This window comes from Gorilla gorilla, chromosome 9 (assembly GCF_029281585.2).
Source record: "Gorilla gorilla gorilla isolate KB3781 chromosome 9, NHGRI_mGorGor1-v2.1_pri, whole genome shotgun sequence".
Lineage (NCBI taxonomy): Eukaryota > Metazoa > Chordata > Mammalia > Primates > Hominidae > Gorilla > Gorilla gorilla.
The window spans coordinates 132555277-132573150 of NC_073233.2; the positions used below are offsets into that span (position 1 = coordinate 132555277).

Here is a 17874-nt window from a genome sequence, read left to right on the forward strand (position 1 = left end):
TTTACCTAACACAAGCAAAGAGCTGATAGATGGTTTCCTATTGTCACTGGGTCAAAGTCCAACTCTTCAGTTGGTACACAAGACTTTTCATGACCCAAAAAACCCTACTTACTGCTTCAGTCTCTCTTCTTGCTTCTCTCTACACACATCTTTGACACTGATCAACTACTTGCAGTTCCCATACTGAGCCTTTGCATATGCTGTCTCCACCATCCAGCATGTCCCCCTTTGTTCTTCACTGGGCCAACCAACCACTACCTCTCCTTCAGAGTCTGCCCAGATGTATCTCCTTTAAGAAACCTTTCCTATCTCCTCCCTCCTTCCCTGAGTGCTGCCAAATAAAATAAAACCTACCTCTGAAACAAACTTATTATACCATATTAACATTGCCAATTTACTTGTCTGTCTTTCCTTCTTAAATTAAGGTTCTTAAAGGTGGTATCATAATAGGCACTAGGTAAATATTCTTCTAAACAAATAACGACTGAATTAGTTGCTCAGTGGCATGACCTTTGTGGAGCACACAAATCCAGCCTCTGAACAGTCCTATATGGAAAAAGCTTTGGACGCAAAGATATGCTTTTAATGGAATTGACCAAAAAGTCAAAGAACATGGAAATAATTATGCAAAATATAATATAGCCATAACTGGAATATTAACCAGCCACTTAAAATTATGCTTATAAAGAAGCTATACTAACATTTGTGAAATTGAAATGATACAATGGTAAATGAACAAAAAGAAAACTTTATTTTCAGTATTGTCTAACCTATACAAAAATGCATAAAATATTAGACACATATACTAACATGGTAAAAGTAGTTCATTCCAAGTGGTAGCATTATGGATTTTTAAACCTTTCTTGTACTATATTTTCTAAATTTCTAAAGTTCGAATGAAATGTTTTGTAAGTGTAAGGAAATGTTTCCAATGAAGAAGAAACAAAAAATATCTTCATGCAAATCCCACTAAAGTCCATTGGCCAAAACAGCCTGCAAACTAGGACAAAGGATAGCACTTTTCTTCCCCCTAGATGTGATACATGTATATGAAAATAAATAATACAAATAAAGTCAGACCCCAAAGCCTGCAAGGACAAAATACAGCAGAACAGCAAATTTTTTTTTGAGAGAAAAAACTAGAGAGTTACTGAACTAGTTATTGGCATCGCTGGAAGAAGATGCAAGCCTTCTGCCATCCAGCCTGGGTCACTTACCAATACCGCACCCTAAAGATTTTTCTATCCTCCCTAATTTTAAATAGACCTTGGTTGTAAAGTTAGAACCATATACATGCACATATTATGTACAGAAACACACTTCTGGTTTCACTAGACAAACATTTACTGAGTGCCTACTTAGTGCTAGTATTAAAACTGCGTGTTAAATCTCTCATCTTCCCTACTAGAAAGAGCCAAGGCCTTTCTTCCTGTTCACTACTGTGTTCCCAGCTCCTGGGAAGATGATAGCATTAGGAGGCCCTGCAAACACATTTCTGTGAGCTGCAGAAAGGAACGAAGCAGGGAAAGAAGCAGAGTCCCAGCACTTGGGTTCACTTTGTCCTACAGTCTGGGAAAGCCTGTCTGCACGAAGCATGAAAAACGTGTTAAAACGCAGTGGCCCAGCGGGGGAGCGTGAATGAGAGCTCGCGTTGGTAAGCTTTTTGTTAGTTCGTTAGTTCAACTATAGTACCCTTCAGCTAAGCACACAGATGCCCGAGGCCCGGATTCCGATTCAGGCCGCCGGCCCTCCCTCCTCTCCTCATCCAGCACTAGCCCCCAGCTGTCTCTTTCCTCCCGGTGCCCAGGATCGCACCGCCCAGACCACCCTACTCTCCCTGCCCCGGAAGTTACACGCTGCCGACACCGGGACGTAACTTCCGGGAAGGGCTTACTTCCAAGACAGACACGGAAGTGCTGGGAGGCGCCGGGAGCCGGTTTGGTTGCGGGTGTCTCTGGCCCTGCGGTCAGCCCTGGGAACGTCCCGGAGAGCTAGATTCCTAGAGGCCCGATTCCGCTAGCCCGGAACAGACAAAGCCAGCGCTCCCGCCCGCTCCCCGACTTAGGATTCGATGCCGGCAGCGTCCTGGGGCCCCCGTAGCGGGGCTGGACCATGAGCCTGCTGGACGGCCTCGCCTCCTCGCCGCGGGCTTCGTTGCAGTCCAGCAAGGCCAGGATGAAAAAGCTCCCGAAGAAGAGCCAGAATGAGAAGTACCGGCTGAAGTACCTGCGGCTGCGCAAAGCGGCCAAGGCCACGGTGTTTGTGAGTCTGACCCACGTTCAGCCGGTCCCCTCCTGGAGACTCCCTCACAAAATCTTTCCCCAAGCTGTTCCCCCTTCCCAGTGTGACAGTATTAATACAGTGTTGGCTTTTCCGTATACGTTACTACTTGTTATCCTTGTGTCCTTGGACAAATTACGTAATTTCTCTGTGTCCTCATCTGTAAATGAGCTAGTAACTGTCTTGCAGAATAATGAATATTAAATGAGCAAAGAAAAGTGCTTGGTGCGTAAAAGACACACCAATAAATTTTAGTCATCGTTATTACTGCAGGACTCTAGGAAATGTGTTTGATTCTCGAGATACAGCCCTGAGAATTAGGCATTATTTGTAAAATGAGAACACTGAAGCCCAGAGAGATGATTTGCCCAAGGGTACCGTGTCAGAGCCCTGACTCCAACTTAGATAACCCTGATTCCATTTTATGACTTCCAGTACACAGACTATTTTCTGAGCACCTCAAATCCCCATAACTGACCCTTTGCCCAAAGAGGTACATGAAACTCTCAGTAATTTCCCCCTCTAACCTTTGAGTGTTCCAAGTGTTTCTTCCTTTCTTTTATTGTAGAAGCACTGGATTTATTGAGTGAATAAACTTAATATAGCTTGCCAGCCATAACTTTATATTAGAATAGTTTGGCTTGCCTCAGTGCTTGGAAATAGGGGTGGAGTCCTCAAATGTCCCCCCACATCCAAGTCAACAGTTCATCTGTTCTCTCTACCAAAAGCTTGAACGTCTCTCAGCATTTTTGGAAGCATAACGAAAGGTTCAGAAATTAGAATACACATTCCAAAAACACTTATTCAGCACTTGCTATGTGCATTGCTTGCTATTTGCGCTGGAGAGAAACAAGAAAAGTAGAACTAGGAGAACTTAGCATCTGATTGACTGTTCCCTTTCTTTTATCCCCTATACGCCAAAGGTACCTAAAGCTTGGAATTTATGTTATTTCAAGGATGTTGGTTCCATCAAATACATAATGAAGATTTTGTGAAGAAAAAGCGATGTTGTTTTGAACATTGAGAGTTTGAAGTTCCACCTATGGGGCATTCAGATTCAGCATTCCCTTCAGGATTGGTGCTTGGGAGATAGATTGAGTCATCATTTACAAAAAAGAAAAAAGATAATACTTGAATTCATATAAGTAGATTGTGAAGTTTAAGAATTTTACACACTAAATTTGATTTTGTTCTGTCCAGTTTTTCTCTATTTGGGTTAGACTGGCTTTGTAAGTTTTTCAAGAGTTGAGGCACTTGGGAATAGACAGTTTTCATATTTATAGTATTTAATTTAAGCATATAAGGATTTAAGCAGTATGCCTTTTTCTCTGCCAAAGGCTATACTAATTAGGGTGACCATTAATCTTGGCTTGCCCGGGACAGTCCTGGTTCACGGTATTGTTCTGGCATAAGCATTAACAGTACCCCCTTTTCACTCAAAGATGTCCCAGATTGGATAATAAATTACATAGCTATACCCTGTCCATAGTAGAACCTGACTACCTTTATCTATGGATTTATTTATAGTTTGTCACACGGTCGAATAGCTCCTTCTTCTCACTCAGTAATACAAGCTTTTTTGGTTTGAAATATGGATCCTCTTCCCAGCATAATAATGTGATTTTTTATTCATTTTATATGATTATATTCAAATTTTTACTTAAAGGAAAATGCTGCTATTTGTGATGAAATTGCTCGTCTTGAGGAAAAATTTCTTAAAGCAAAAGAAGAAAGAAGGTGAGCTGGCTTCATTTTGTGTTCAGCATCACCTTTTTGGTGATTGATTTGGTGATTGATAATGGTGTTACTGCTCTGGAGATTTTTTTTCCTAGTGGGATTTATGCGCATCGCATAGCCCCTTGGCCACTTGATCAAGTACAGAGAAACTTACAACCTGAGGCATTGGTTCCTGCACACCCAAGTTATGTTGGGCCATGGTGATGAGACAGCTCCTCTACTCATCTTTCTGAAAAAGCCGTCTTGCCACATCTAATAAATAATCTTATTAAGATTATTTAATCTTATGGCCCAGTTATAAAAGCCAAGTGATAAAAGCAACTGCCTCTCGTTCTACAAATATTTATTCTGTATGTACTATTCTGTGCAAAGCACAATGGGTATATATACATGTGTAAATAATGTGCCTTTCAGAAGCCTAACACCATCAAACATCAAGGTAGAGGAACCGTCCAGATGCAAGAGATAAGCTACAGTTCTTATCCTTGGCCTCTTGAGTATTGATTATCCTCCAGGGCTTTATGATTCATAGGGTCTAATAAGAACCTTTCTTTTATGAGTATAGTAATCTTTGTATATAATTCTGGCTTTTCCCAGTACTTGAGTAAAATACTGAATTGAGACAATACGGAATTTCATTTCTCTGCTCCTTTCCTTCCTGATCTCAGGTACTTGCTAAAGAAGCTCCTCCAGCTTCAGGCTCTAACTGAAGGGGAAGTACAGGCTGCAGCTCCTTCCCACAGTTCCAGTTTGCCCCTGACTTATGGTGTGGCCAGCTCTGTGGGAACTATACAGGGAGCTGGGCCTATTTCAGGGCCCAGCACTGGGGCTGAGGAACCATTTGGGAAGAAAACTAAGAAGGAGAAAAAAGAAAAAGGCAAAGAGAACAACAAACTGGAAGGTACTTTGGGGAGATGATATCAGTTGCCCCAGTGACTCACCTACTAATGACAGTTAGACCTGGTACTAACTGACAGACACACACAGCTGCAGATACACTTAGAGTCTCATCTGGTTCTTAAGGAGCCCTAGGAGCCCTTGAGAAAACAAATGTCAAATGTATTAGAGCCACTTTGGGTGGAGAAATTCTAGCTAGACTGCGTTAAATGCAAGGGGAGCAGACTGAGACTTCCCCCTTCCCCCAACTCTCTGGGTTGCATTCCATTTAGTCTTTCCTAGAGGCAGGGAAATGGGCTAGGTGGCCTTTGGAGCACACTGCTGGCTTGGTAAATTTCTGATCTTACAGGTGAAATAAGAGGCCTTAAAAAGTATAAGGCCTTTAGCTCCTAAGCACTAATCTGGGCAGGTTAGAAAGCTACTCAGGGCTTTGGGCGAAAGCCCCATATGCCCATTCAGTAAGTATATAAAACCAGGATTGGCTTATTGCCCTTACCATTCACATGCAAATTTATCCCTTCCCTTCAACATTGGAAGGGGCCTAAAGTGGGTGACCCCAGATTTGCGTTTCAGTTCTGAAGAAAACATGCAAGAAAAAGAAAATGGAGGGAGGTGCTCGCAAGCTGGTTCAGCCCATTGCCCTGGATCCCTCAGGACGGCCTGTGTTCCCCATCGGACTAGGGGGTCTAACAGTATATAGCCTGGGGGAGGTGAGTGAGACCAGCGATATATAGAGAGGAGAATCAGGGAAATATGGGAATGGGGTTGAGCCTTCCCTCCCTGTTCCCATTAGCAGCAGCCCCTTGCTGATCCATACCAACCCCAGAATATCTCCAGTCCCTGCAAAACCAGGTCAGTGTTGTCTGCTACACAGCCTACTCTCTGTCTTTGTGTGATTTGTCACTCTTTGCAGCCCCAAAGTGGTTCTAAAGGCTACCACAGGAAACTGGACTTCTAAATTCTTCAGTGACCTCAATCCCAGGTTGGGGGAATGTTTTTTATAGATCATCACCGACCGACCTGGCTTTCATGATGAGAGTGCCATCTACCCCGTGGGCTATTGCAGTACTCGAATATATGCCAGCATGAAGTGCCCAGACCAGAAGTGTCTATATACCTGTCAGATCAAGGATGGTGGTGTGCAGCCTCAGGTACCCCCTCTAATAATAACCACTGTTTGTCTTTAGAACCTTCTCTGTGCCGGGATATGTATTACCTGTTCTGATACCTTACAAGGTAGATATGTATAATCACCATTTGGGTAATCCCAAGATGCAGAAAAGTGGCTGGCCCTAAGTCACACCTCTGCTAATAAGTGGTTGAGTTTGGATGTGAATCTATTATCTGTCTCATTCTCAAACTGATGCTCTTTTCTCTTGAACCATGCTACTTCAACTGCTGACTTTGTGACTATGTGAGGCTTGATCAAGCCTACTTATGTGAGGTACAGGCCAAAATAGAGGGAAGATTAGTTTGATACACTGCCATTTCAAGTTGGACCAAGATGGAGTTAGCAAAGAAATTGCATATTAGTTTCTGGCTGCAAATACTCTTAAGGACCTGAGAGTCTTAAATCCTAGTCTTACTAAATACCTTTTTTCATCCTTCTCAGTGCTAAGATTTGAGACAGTACATTTTCCCCAACCATCATCTGCTGATTGTTAGGGAAAAACAAAAAATAGACCATTTTCGGAGTTCTAAGCTTCACTGAGGAAGTTACAGATCACTAGAAAGTAAGGTAGAAGGAAGTAGAGGCAAGGTAAGGAACCTTTGAGCAGAAGCTGGGAGAACCCTGAGACAACTTGACTTCTTGTAGATAATATTGCCTCACGCCCATCAGAGCATTGTTAGGCATAGTTGAGAGCTTGCGTGACCTCAATTATGCAATAGTTTCTTTAGAAAGACTCATTATTGTAACGGTATACCATATTTATAATACATCTATAAATGCAATGCAAATCTAATCAAAATCCTAGTAGAAATTGAAAAGCCGATTCTTAATTTTCTCTGAAAAACAAAATGCTAGAACATTTTTGAAAAAGAAGAATCTGTGGAGTTTTTAATTTTCTTTTTTAGGTCATTAACCTAACTGGACATTATTTTTAGGTGTGTGAGCTAGGAATCTAGCTTCAAATTTTGTTCCAACTAACGTCAAGTAGCTGTTTTTTATATATATATATATACACACACAGACTAAATATATGTAATTCTTGTATCTCTTTCCAGATGATTCCTTTTTATTGATCTATTTGTCTATACATGTCAATACGACTTTTTATTACTTTAGCTTTGTTGAATATTTTATTCTATAAATATGTTAAAGGAAAATGTAAAAGAATTTTTTATAATCTTAGGGTGAGATGAAAAGGCTTTCTTTAGCAAGACATGAAACTTAGAAGCCATAATGGAACATAATAACATATTTAACTATTAAAAATGTAAACTCTTCTGAATGGCAAAAGACACCATGATCAGAGTTAAAACACAAGCAATAAACAGGAAGAAAACGTATGACAAAGGATTAATACCAGATAAAGTGCTCCTGTAGAGTAGGAAAAAGCAATATTAAAAAAAAAAACAAACCCACAGGCATTTCACAGAAACAGTGCAGATGGTAAAGTGTGGGCCTCATCAGTAAGTGGGGAAATGCAAATAAAACAAAACTGAGATCTTATTTTGCTCATAGGCACATATCAGAGGGATTAATAATATCCAGTGCTGGCCGGGGTGGAGGAAAACAAGTACACGTTAGTAGGAGTGAAAATTGGTAGTCTTCTGGGAGGGCAACTTGGCAGTATCAACAATTTTAGTATGTGTATCATTTGACCCAGAATATGTCTAGATAGTCTAATATCTAGACTGCACTAGGTACACATTTGCACCTAGAGAAATGTGCAAATGTGAACAAAGTAACATGTAACAATGTTCATTGTGGCAGTATTTGCAATAGCAAGAAATTAGAAATAGCCTAAATACCTATCAATGAGAAAATGGTTAAGTAAAATATATCCACCCTTGTATGTACAGCAATTAGAAGAATGAGGTAGATTTATACATTAGTACTAACAAGGAAGTATCTTCAAGACTAAAGTATAACATTTCTATCTTTAATGCTCTTTACTCAAATAGGGTAAAAATTTCAGTACAAAAAAAGTAATTGAAATTGACATGACAAATACTAAATAGTAGAGCAATCCTGGACTATTTGAAATTAATTACACACAGCAAAATTAGCCGGGCCTGGTGGCGTGCACCTGTAGTCCCAGCTGCTGGGGAGGCTGAGGCAGGAGAATGGCATGAACCCGGGAGGCGGAGCTTGCAGTGAGCCAAGATCACGCCACTGCACTCCAGCCTGGGCGACAGAGCAAGATTCCATCTCAAAAAAAAAAAAGAAAAAGAAAAAAGAAAAGAAATTAATTGCTCATGATTCTTTCATTTATTAGCTGAGAAATACATATAAAACATTAGAATCTTAACCTGGCAAGATATGCCATTGGTTGAAATAAGAAAACCACCATTGACTGAAACCACTCACAAGAGAATTTATTACTGACAAAATTGACAGATCTCTAAAATTTGACACGGTAAATTGAATCCAGTGAAATAATAACCACAGAAGAAAACTAACAGTAGTAGAAACTATACTCAGTAAAAATTGCTTTGACTTTTTTTAGAAATCAGTAGTGCTCGATATCATTCTAAAAAATTATACAGAAAATAAATTAATCCTGTTCAGGATAATTTGACTGAAGTAAACATTGAAGAACTAGAAACTGTTTAAATGAACTTTAAAACTAGTCAAATAATTTAATTGGCTAGATAGAACTTGTTACAGAAATATTTTCCTGGCAAAAAAATCATTGCGCTTTATAGAAAACTAGCCAAATAATTAAATCAGCTAGTTAACTTGTTACATTTGTTACAAAAATATTTTCTTGGCAAAAATTCCTCAGAATTAGTGTAATTTCGATGCAACGGTTTCTTTTTATTAACATAACCAAGATATTTTAACGTTCAAAATGAAAGTAAATACAATGAAATGGCAGTTTGCAGTCAGCCTGTTTCTCCTAGATCTTGTAAAATTGACTTAAAAGATTACATGGAGAGTGATCTCATTTGTTTTTAAAATACCATTTGTATTTGTACTTAAGGATATAAATAAGTGGATTGGAAAGGTATACAACAAATTAAACGCTCACTTTTGGAAAGCCGTCAACCAAGAAGGGTAGAACTGAAATAGTCAAAGGACTTTCTCTAGGTACTTGGATTTGTTTCCATTTTTAGCAGCCTTATAGGAAAGTATGTGTGTCCCTTCTGAAGATGGTATGCATCAGCTTCACGTTCCAGAGTAAAGAAATATTTACAGAGTAGTATGCCCCTCTCTCCTTCCTTCTTGAGGATTGATCTCATTGCTCGTTTGTCTTTCTCAGTTTGAAATTGTTCCTGAAGATGACCCCCAGAATGCCATTGTCAGCTCTTCTGCAGATGCTTGTCATGCAGAACTGCTCAGGACTATAAGCGCTACTATGTAAGTTGACCAAAAGCTTGAAAACAGGCTAAAAGATCACTGTTGGTACAGTGAAACCTTTTCTCTTGCTTTTAATGAGTGGAGATACCTTATTTTATGGAAACCTATCCTGGATCCTCCTGACATTGTGCCAGCTAGAGCCTCCACATTATCAAAGTCAAGAAAGCGTATCCTGTTTGTTCATACCACTATTCTGTTCTTAAACCCATCTTCATCTCCCGCTAAGCTCTCAAACTAAAATTATCCCTCTCCTGTTTAGGGGGAAACTAATGCCTAACCTGCTTCCAGCTGGAGCTGACTTTTTTGGATTTTCTCATCCAGCCATCCACAACCTGATCCAGAGCTGTCCAGGAGCTCGAAAATGCATCAAGTAAGTGTGGTCAAATTCATTCCCTTGAGAAAAGCTCAGTGGTCATCCGGCCAGGGACTGGCAGTTCCTACTTTGTTCACTGACCTTCTGTGTCCAAAGCCTGCCTGCTTCTCCACCAGTAGGGCTCAGTATTGGCCCCCTTAGCCCTCTGGACAGGTGAGCAAGAGCCAGGACTCCACTGTTCGCTGATTATTACTATTTTCTGTATGTACCATGACAGCAAAAGGGGTGGGAAATCTAGCAGAATAATTTGTCACTAAAGAGGCCTGCTTATTTCTTTTAGGTTTTTGTTAGCAAATATGTGTTTTAGATATATATGGGCGGAATATAAAGACAAATTACCTGATCCCTTTAGTGATAGGAATGGGTATTTATGTCTAGCAGATAACTCTCAAGGGTGATTTCCCTTGATTCTGCAGTTACCAGTGGGTGAAATTTGATGTGTGCAAACCTGGAGATGGGCAGCTACCTGAGGGGCTGCCGGAGAATGATGCAGCTATGAGCTTTGAAGCCTTTCAGAGACAGCTCTTTGATGAAGATCAGAATGATCCCCTTCTGCCAGGTATCTTTAACTTTACCTTTCTGGTTTGAAAATTGACGGTGTTTAAGCTACCTTCCCATCTTCACACATAGCCGAGTACCCTAAATATCTATGCATTGAGTGATAAAAGCTTTCATTGAATCAGCCTTGCAGAGTGCTGAGTCAGAGGGGGACCTGCGGCCTGCGTAGCTTCCTAGATTACTCACAGATGTCATGGGGAGCACCTGCGATCATAGTAAGGCAGGGTACCCCAGAAACTAAGGTATCTCATTCTGTAACCTAAGCAAGACTGGAGCAGAACACCAGGGGAAAGTTTACTGTGCAGGGAATAACATTTCAAGTGAAGTCAGTGGGGTCAAGTCGAGGCCTTGGCCCTGCCTGTGTTCATGAGTTCCTCCCACAAATGAGTGATCAGGGGTTCAGGCTTTGGGGTCATATAGGGAAAACTCTGGGTTAAAAAATGGAATTGAAATTCTCACTCTTTGCCTAATATACTATATAACCCTAGGCAAGTCACTTAATCTGTTTCAACCAGTTTTCATTGTAAAAGTATCTGTCCTATCTTAACAAAGGCAAATTGCGCTGACAAATGCAAGGGTGTTAAGGAATTGATTGAAAGGACATGTATATGTCTGACCAAAACAGTCTGCTCAGACTCCCAAGCAGCAGTGGAACTTAAGGAATTGTTTTCTCCAGGATCCTTGGACCTCCCAGAGCTTCAGCCTGCAGCCTTTGTATCTTCTTACCAGCCCATGTACCTGACACATGAACCCTTGGTAGATACTCACCTGCAGCACTTGAAGTCTCCATCACAGGGTAGCCCAATTCAGTCTTCAGATTGAACAAGAAGGGATCAGATGCGACATCATTTTTGTCGTGATTAATTAAACTAAAATTTTGGGTATATGGAAGAAGGCAGCAATTCAGAAGTAAAGAAGATATTAACATATTTCATCATGGAGGGTCCTGTGGTGATGGTTTTCCCTGGGAAAAACTTCAGCTGCTTTATTTTTAGTAATAAATTTCTCTTGTCAATTCTGTTTATTTTCATCTTGTAATCGGGATGTAATCTTTTTTGCTTAGCTCTGCCTGAGGTAGAGTAAACTTCAGCCTCTTATAAACAAGAGTGATAGAGAGCTGCAGGCTGCTACAACAAATACCATAGACAGGTTGGTTTATAAATAACATGAATTTATTTCTCACAGTTCTGGATGCTGGGAAGTCCAAGTTCAAGGAGCGCAGATTCAATGTCTGGTGAGGGCCCACTTCCTAGTTCTTAGACAGCTGTCTTCCTGCAGTGTCGTCACGTGGTAGAAGGGGAAGGCAGCTCTCCGGGGTCCCTTTTGTAAGATCACTAAGCCTGTTCATGAGAGGTCTGCCCTCCTGACCTAATCACCTCCCAAAGGCCCCACCTCCCAATACCATCACATTAGGGGTTAGGATTTAACATGAATTTTGGGGACATATAAACATTAAGTCTGTAGTAGCAGCAGCTGACTAACAAGGGAGATAGGGAGATTCTGACAAACTTCTACTCTTGATTGTGATCCTAATTCAAGGAATATCAAGTCCCAGCCCCTGCAACCCAGGCTGCTGCTTAATTTTCATGTCAGTATCATCAAAATCCAATGTTCTGCTTAAACTCAAGATGGAAAGTCCAGTCCAAGGTACACTGTTCATCTTTTTCTTCACATTTTGCACATCCTTCAAGGGGATCTTTAACCTCTTTAACCCTTTGTATTGCACCTCAGATAATGTGCTTTTTAGCTCAGTACATTGAAACCATATGATAACACAAATTCACATATAATTGGGGGTTAGTCCCATCCTCTATAACAGACTTAGTCCTGTCTTTTCATTAGCCATGTAATAATATAACTCCATGTTCCATGCAACTGGATTTTTGGACCTTGTTAATAGCATTAAGGTAGAGGTTCACTCTATCACCTAACACCTCAACACTACCTGTGGGATGCCTTAGTTACCCAGCACCAGGTTACCAAGGGCTGTCTGGAAAGGGAGGGACAAAAGGACCCAGAAGTAGAAGAATGGGGATGGAGTGGCGAGAATTGAATGGTTAATGCACTGCCATTCATAATTGCCAATTGAGGACAACACAAATGGGATTGGTACTTTATAGTAATAAATCTGACCAGCAGAGGGAGGGATCAGGCAGCAGTGTTTAGAGCACACCACACTGGCCACTGTAAACTCAGAAGCTAAGTTAACTGGTATTTTATGATTTTGAGTATAGTCTTTTTATAAGTTGTATACACTTTACAATGTAAAAGAAACAAACTTTGTATAATAGCAAATTGGGAAGGGGACTGCTTAAAATGTTAATGCAGTGTTTTTCTTTTTTTTCTCTGCATAAATGGCTTGAGCATACTGGCATTTACACAGAAATGATATATGCTGCTTTTATCATATAACAAATATTTTCCCACTATTACAGCCTGAGTAATACCCGTATTAAAAGAGCCTCATTTTAGAAAGACATTTAAAATTTTTGGAACATACCACATGTAGAAAGGTTGAACTGGTTTTTCAGCTATAATGCGTATACAACTATAGTGTGTACGTATACCACATATACATATACTTGTATGGAGATACGTGTAAAATGTTTTTACTATGGATCATGGATTTAAGAAACTTGAAAAGCCGGGTACGGTGGCTCACGCCTGTAATCCCAGCATTTTGGGAGGCTGAGGCGGGTGGATCAAGAGGTCAGGAGATCGAGACCATCCTGGCTAAGTCGGTCTCTAATAAAAATACAAAAAATTAGCCAGGCGTGGTGGCACGCACCTGTAGTCCCAGCTACTTGGGAGGCTGAGGCAGGAGAATCGCTTGAACCCGGGAGGCAGAGGTTGCAGTGAGCCGAGACTGCGCCACTGCACTCCAGCCTGGGCAACAGAGCAAAACTCCAACTCAAAAACAAAAACAAAAACACCTTGAAAAACACTGCCTTAGTATACTTAAACTATCTTTTCATCTATCAGATTGTTAAGGATTTTTTTTAAATTTGACAACATCCAGTGTCAATGAGGGTGAGGGCAAAAAAGGACTACCTTGGTGAGAATGTAAGTTGTTTAATCCTTTGGGAGGGTTAAGCTGTAGATATCTAAATTTTAAATATATATTTATCCTCTTCCATGTTAAGAACCCTAAGAAATAACTGGGGCATGCCCTATTCATTACAGTATTATTTTAATAGTAGAAAATTGTTAAAAATCTATATGTCCATTAATAGGAAATTGGTTAAATAAAATGAGGCTTCCACAAACTGAAACACTCTAAATCTATATTCTATTACTTACATAAGAAAATTATTTTGGTAAAGTAAGTCAAAAACATAGATTACAAAATAATATGTACTGTATAAAATTATATAACTCAAGTCAAGTGAATGGTTCAGCAAAATAGTGTTTCTCTGAATGATGAATTTGGGGGTGATTTTTACTTGCTTATACTTTAATGTCCAAATTTTCTACAGTGACTATAAATTTCATTTTAAAACTAAAAAGTTCTTACATTTGGGGAAATACAGTGAATTCCCACATAATGTTTTAAATTACTCAGCCACTAAAAATGAATGTACATGACTTTATTAACATAGTCATTGCCTAAACCATATTTTTCACACTATGTATTCTAGGTTCCTGGAGGTGAAAGGAATCTGGACTTAGAGTTCTTGGCTACCTCTGGCTGCCCCCGAATTAGAACAGCCCATGGGGGTATGTGTATTGGGAGTGGAGGAGTGGACGGGTAGATTGACTTTTTCTCAGGCATCAATCTGTTACAAGGTTCATGGTTTCTATGGGGCCAGATGCATGAGAGGTCAAAGCATGGGCAACAGGGGTTAACTGAACGAGTTGAATGCTAGGAAGTCCTCAGGGGAGCCAAAGTTCCTTGTAAAGTGTGTAGATTTTTTGTTTTTTAACTAAATAAAATCTTGGCACTGACAAAGTTATTCCTGCTGTTTGGAGCTACACCAGAACCCCTTGGAACTCTACAGAGGGTAGAACTAAAGCAAAAACCATCATTCACCCTAAAGAGTATTACAAATTTCATTTTCATACAGTAAAAAGTTCCTAAATTGGGGGAAATATAGTGAATTCCACATAATGTTTTAAATTATTCAGCCACTAAAAATAAATTTACATATGATTTCATTAATATATTCACTATCTAAACCATATTTTTTACACTACGTAAAATACATTGTATATGTACAGTGAGTGATGCTTTTTGCTTTAGTTCTCATTTTTCACATTAAGGGGAGGAAAGCTACCCATAGATAGTATTCTTACTCCTTTTCACATGCTTCAAGGACAGTTTGCAAGTGGATATAAATACATACACATCACTAGTGATTATGCTTTTACTTATTTCCAACTTCTTATAGGTAACATAATTTTCAGACAATGTTATCTGTTTTTAATCCATCAGTAAACTGCATTAAGATCCTTAATAAACACAGAAGGCCTCTTTCATATTTGTATCATCTGCATTATTTTTTTATATGCTTGTCATGTGGCTTTACTTTCAGCCTCACTCTTTTCTTCTTCCAAATGGATTATCCTTCAACCTTTTACCTTTAAAGAGCCTGAGATTTAGATTTAACTTGAACAACAGTTTGCCTCTGTTGCCCCTATGTTCATGTTTTCCTAAGCCAGAGTTTCCCACGCCTCCTGTTCCTGGCAGCCCAAGTGCCTTCCCTGGGCTACTCCCACCTGGCCCTTGCTTTTCATTCCTTACGGCAGTCACTTAGCACCTCCCAAAGTGCCTGCACATGTTTCTTATTTCATTTCTTAAACATTACCACTATTTAGATTGAAGGAACAGAATTGGTTTGGGCTTGAAGAGAATACAAAGAGATCTGTCTTCAATTATCTGAAAGCCTCTGATAGTAGTAAAGTTTCACGGGAGAAAGATTTCGGTTCCACATAAGGAAAAACTTGGAAAGTTTTGAATGGAAAGTTCATATAGAGATTCAGTAACCACCTGTCAGAAATTTTGTAAAGACGTCTACGGCCATATCACCCTGAACACGCCCGATCTCGTCTGATCTCGGAAGCTAAGCAGGGTCGGCCTGGTTAGTACTTGGATGGGAGAAATTTTATAAAGAACACATGAACACTAGCTGGCCTATGTGGCCTTTAAAATCTCTTCCAATCCTGAGATCCCACAACTCTGGATAAAAAGGGGCAAAAGTATTAGACATTTCACTCCCATTAATATGAGGGAAGTAAATGACATTGAGGTCCAATTTGTCTGTAGTTCAGAATTAGTCCAATACAGACCCTTAGACTAACTAGGGAACAAAAAGCAAGCATTTCAAGTTACCTATAAGCCTGGGCTCATTAGAATATAGAAACAGCCATGTGCTAGCTGAAAGCCATTCAATGAGGCTTTCTATTAATTTCCTTTAAACGCAATGGTTATTATTGAAACTCCTAAATGCTAAAAATCTGAAGGACCCATCCTTATATCTAAGTTCTGATCATATTGAAACAGTCAATTAGCAACATTGCTCTGATGTCCAGGACCCTGGTCTGTAATGAAAGCAATGAAGGGAGGGGCTGGCAGGGCACTACTGGGGTGGTATAGGGGACACTGCTTATATTCACAAGGCCATGTGGTCCAAGCATAGCGGAGAGCAACCACAGTGCCATGACAAGAATCGATCGCCAGGGTCAGGGACTGGGTGGAGACGGTGTTCATAGAAGCTGGAAGCCACTTGCATCGATGGTCACTGCAACAGGAGATCTAATAAGAGAGCCATAAAATAGGAATGATTAGGTCAGAAGGGTCTTCCAAGAAACTGGGCACTGCTCTTTCAGACAGAATGGATGGGAGGAAAGGAGACACTCTTCACCAAGGACCTACTCCTACAGTAAGCAGAACAAACCTGAGCCCACTTTGGATCTAGTCAGCACAGCCACAGGTTGATAATACATGTTCATGTGATCAAATAAATAATTTTAATAAAACATTTACTGAGAGAGACAAGGAAGCATGATCACATGAGGCATTTAGGGAAGGCTGCTCCCCTGAACATTCTTTGGGTGATCCCTCTTGCCAAACAGCAAGGCAGACAGGAATTTAAATGAACAGAGTGGCCCAGCTGCTGCTGCTCCTCTCTGGCACTCCCAGAGCCACTGCAGAATGAAGAAGGGGCATAAGATACGAAGCCTTTCTCAAGCCAGAAGGCAATCCAGAAATGGGAATACAAATTATCCAGACCACTGGCAACTGACTAAAGAGGAGAGCTCAGAATGCAGACGTCTCTCAATTCACCTGGAACCCAGTGTGAAAAGAAGCTAAGTGGGGTAAGTGCCAACCAAGCATCTGAGTGAGGCAGGTGGATACCGTAGTTAGGACTTCAGAAATAGCAGCCCTAGACAAACTCCTGTGTAGTTAAAGTTTGCCTTTAATATTCTTTTCTCTTCTCCAATGCATTCTTTTCACACACCCCTTCCCAACCTAAGGCCTCATGATTCCCAAAGTCACTCATTTAAATGTTCCATGTAGGAATGCCTGCATCTCCCACCCTCAAATATCGAAGACTCCTGAATAACCTTTCATCAATGGCCCCAGTTCCACAGCAGAATGACCCCTGCTAGGTATTAAAAGGACTCTCATTATATTGTCACACTAAGTTACAAATACCTAAGAATAAGCCTCTCAAAGGAGAACCTAAACTCAGAAAATGTCAGGATTTAGGAGAGTGTAACAAAAAATACACCCAAGGATGGGGTAAATATTCTGGAGCAAGGATCCTTCAATAGGTAACCTACAAATAAAGCTGCAGGCCCTGCCCTAGCAAAGATGGTTGCTTCAGCAGAGAAAATTTAAAAGGAAATTAAACATTTTTTAAAGTCCATTTTAATATGGACTTGTTTTCCCTTTCTCGATTGTGCTGTCTGTCAAAAGTGCCTCCAAGCTACTGAATTAACAGCTGTTTATTTGCGGCTCTGAAATAAGCTCAGCCCCCAACCAACCAAGACCTGCCGCATCGTAATAACAAAAGAGATGGCCTCAGTATGGAGGAAATCTTGACTCCACCCCAAAATGAACCCCTGTTTATTCTGCTGTTCTTCTCACCTCAAATATCTTGTTGTCCTTTTTCTGCACCTGGATTTGCTGGTAATATGTGAGATTGAGCAGCCCCTTGTGAGCCAAGAGTTCTATCTTCTCAGGCAGTGGTCCTTCAAAGGTCAAATTCTTCTCACCATAAGCCAGAGCACGGGCCCCCAAATGCAGGCGATAAGCCACAGTCTGTTTATCTCGAGGGTGGATGCTACAGGATAAGGAACAAGTAGAGAACTTTGGGTTTAAGCTCAACAATAACCACATTTTTTAAAAAGGGGGATTATACAAAGCACCCTTTATGAAAGTAAGAATAAAGTTGACTGAACTCTGTGGGAAGTGGCTAGTCAGCTCAAGGGAAATGGTGAATGGTAACCATAGATGGGGCTCTGGGCCTTCTATAGGTTGGAAACCTTGAAACAATAG

General features: G+C 40.4%; 2 protein-coding genes across 5 annotated transcripts in view; one reads left to right on the forward strand and one right to left on the reverse strand.

Moving 5' to 3' along the window:
* The first annotated feature begins 1869 nt into the window (after window positions 1-1869).
* Window positions 1870-14322, forward strand: TBRG1 (transforming growth factor beta regulator 1). Of its 4 annotated transcripts, none has more exons than XM_055355838.2 (10): window positions 1870-2262; window positions 3947-4017; window positions 4686-4918; window positions 5488-5624; window positions 5919-6065; window positions 9345-9442; window positions 9702-9812; window positions 10232-10374; window positions 11559-11607; window positions 11913-14322. In XM_055355838.2, the coding sequence occupies exons 1-10, from the start codon at window positions 2113-2115 to the stop codon at window positions 11992-11994; spliced, it is 1221 nt and encodes a 406-aa protein (XP_055211813.1). In that variant the 5' UTR covers window positions 1870-2112; the 3' UTR covers window positions 11995-14322. The 4 variants fall into 4 exon arrangements, with proteins under 4 accessions (XP_055211813.1, XP_055211814.1, XP_018892614.1 ...); XM_055355839.2 differs by having other exon boundaries at window positions 14012-14322; XM_019037069.4 differs by lacking the exon at window positions 11559-11607 and having other exon boundaries at window positions 1871-2262; window positions 14012-14322.
* A 401-nt stretch (window positions 14323-14723) lies between these two features.
* The window catches only part of SIAE (sialic acid acetylesterase), a 38074-nt gene continuing 34923 nt past the window's right edge, over window positions 14724-17874 (reverse strand). Inside the window, exons 9-10 of the mRNA XM_004052343.5 lie at window positions 17464-17659; window positions 14724-16125 (exon numbers count right to left, since the gene is read on the reverse strand). Coding sequence (XP_004052391.4) covers window positions 15874-16125; window positions 17464-17659 — 448 coding nt within the window. The 3' untranslated portion in view covers window positions 14724-15873. The remainder of the gene's footprint in view (window positions 16126-17463; window positions 17660-17874) is intronic.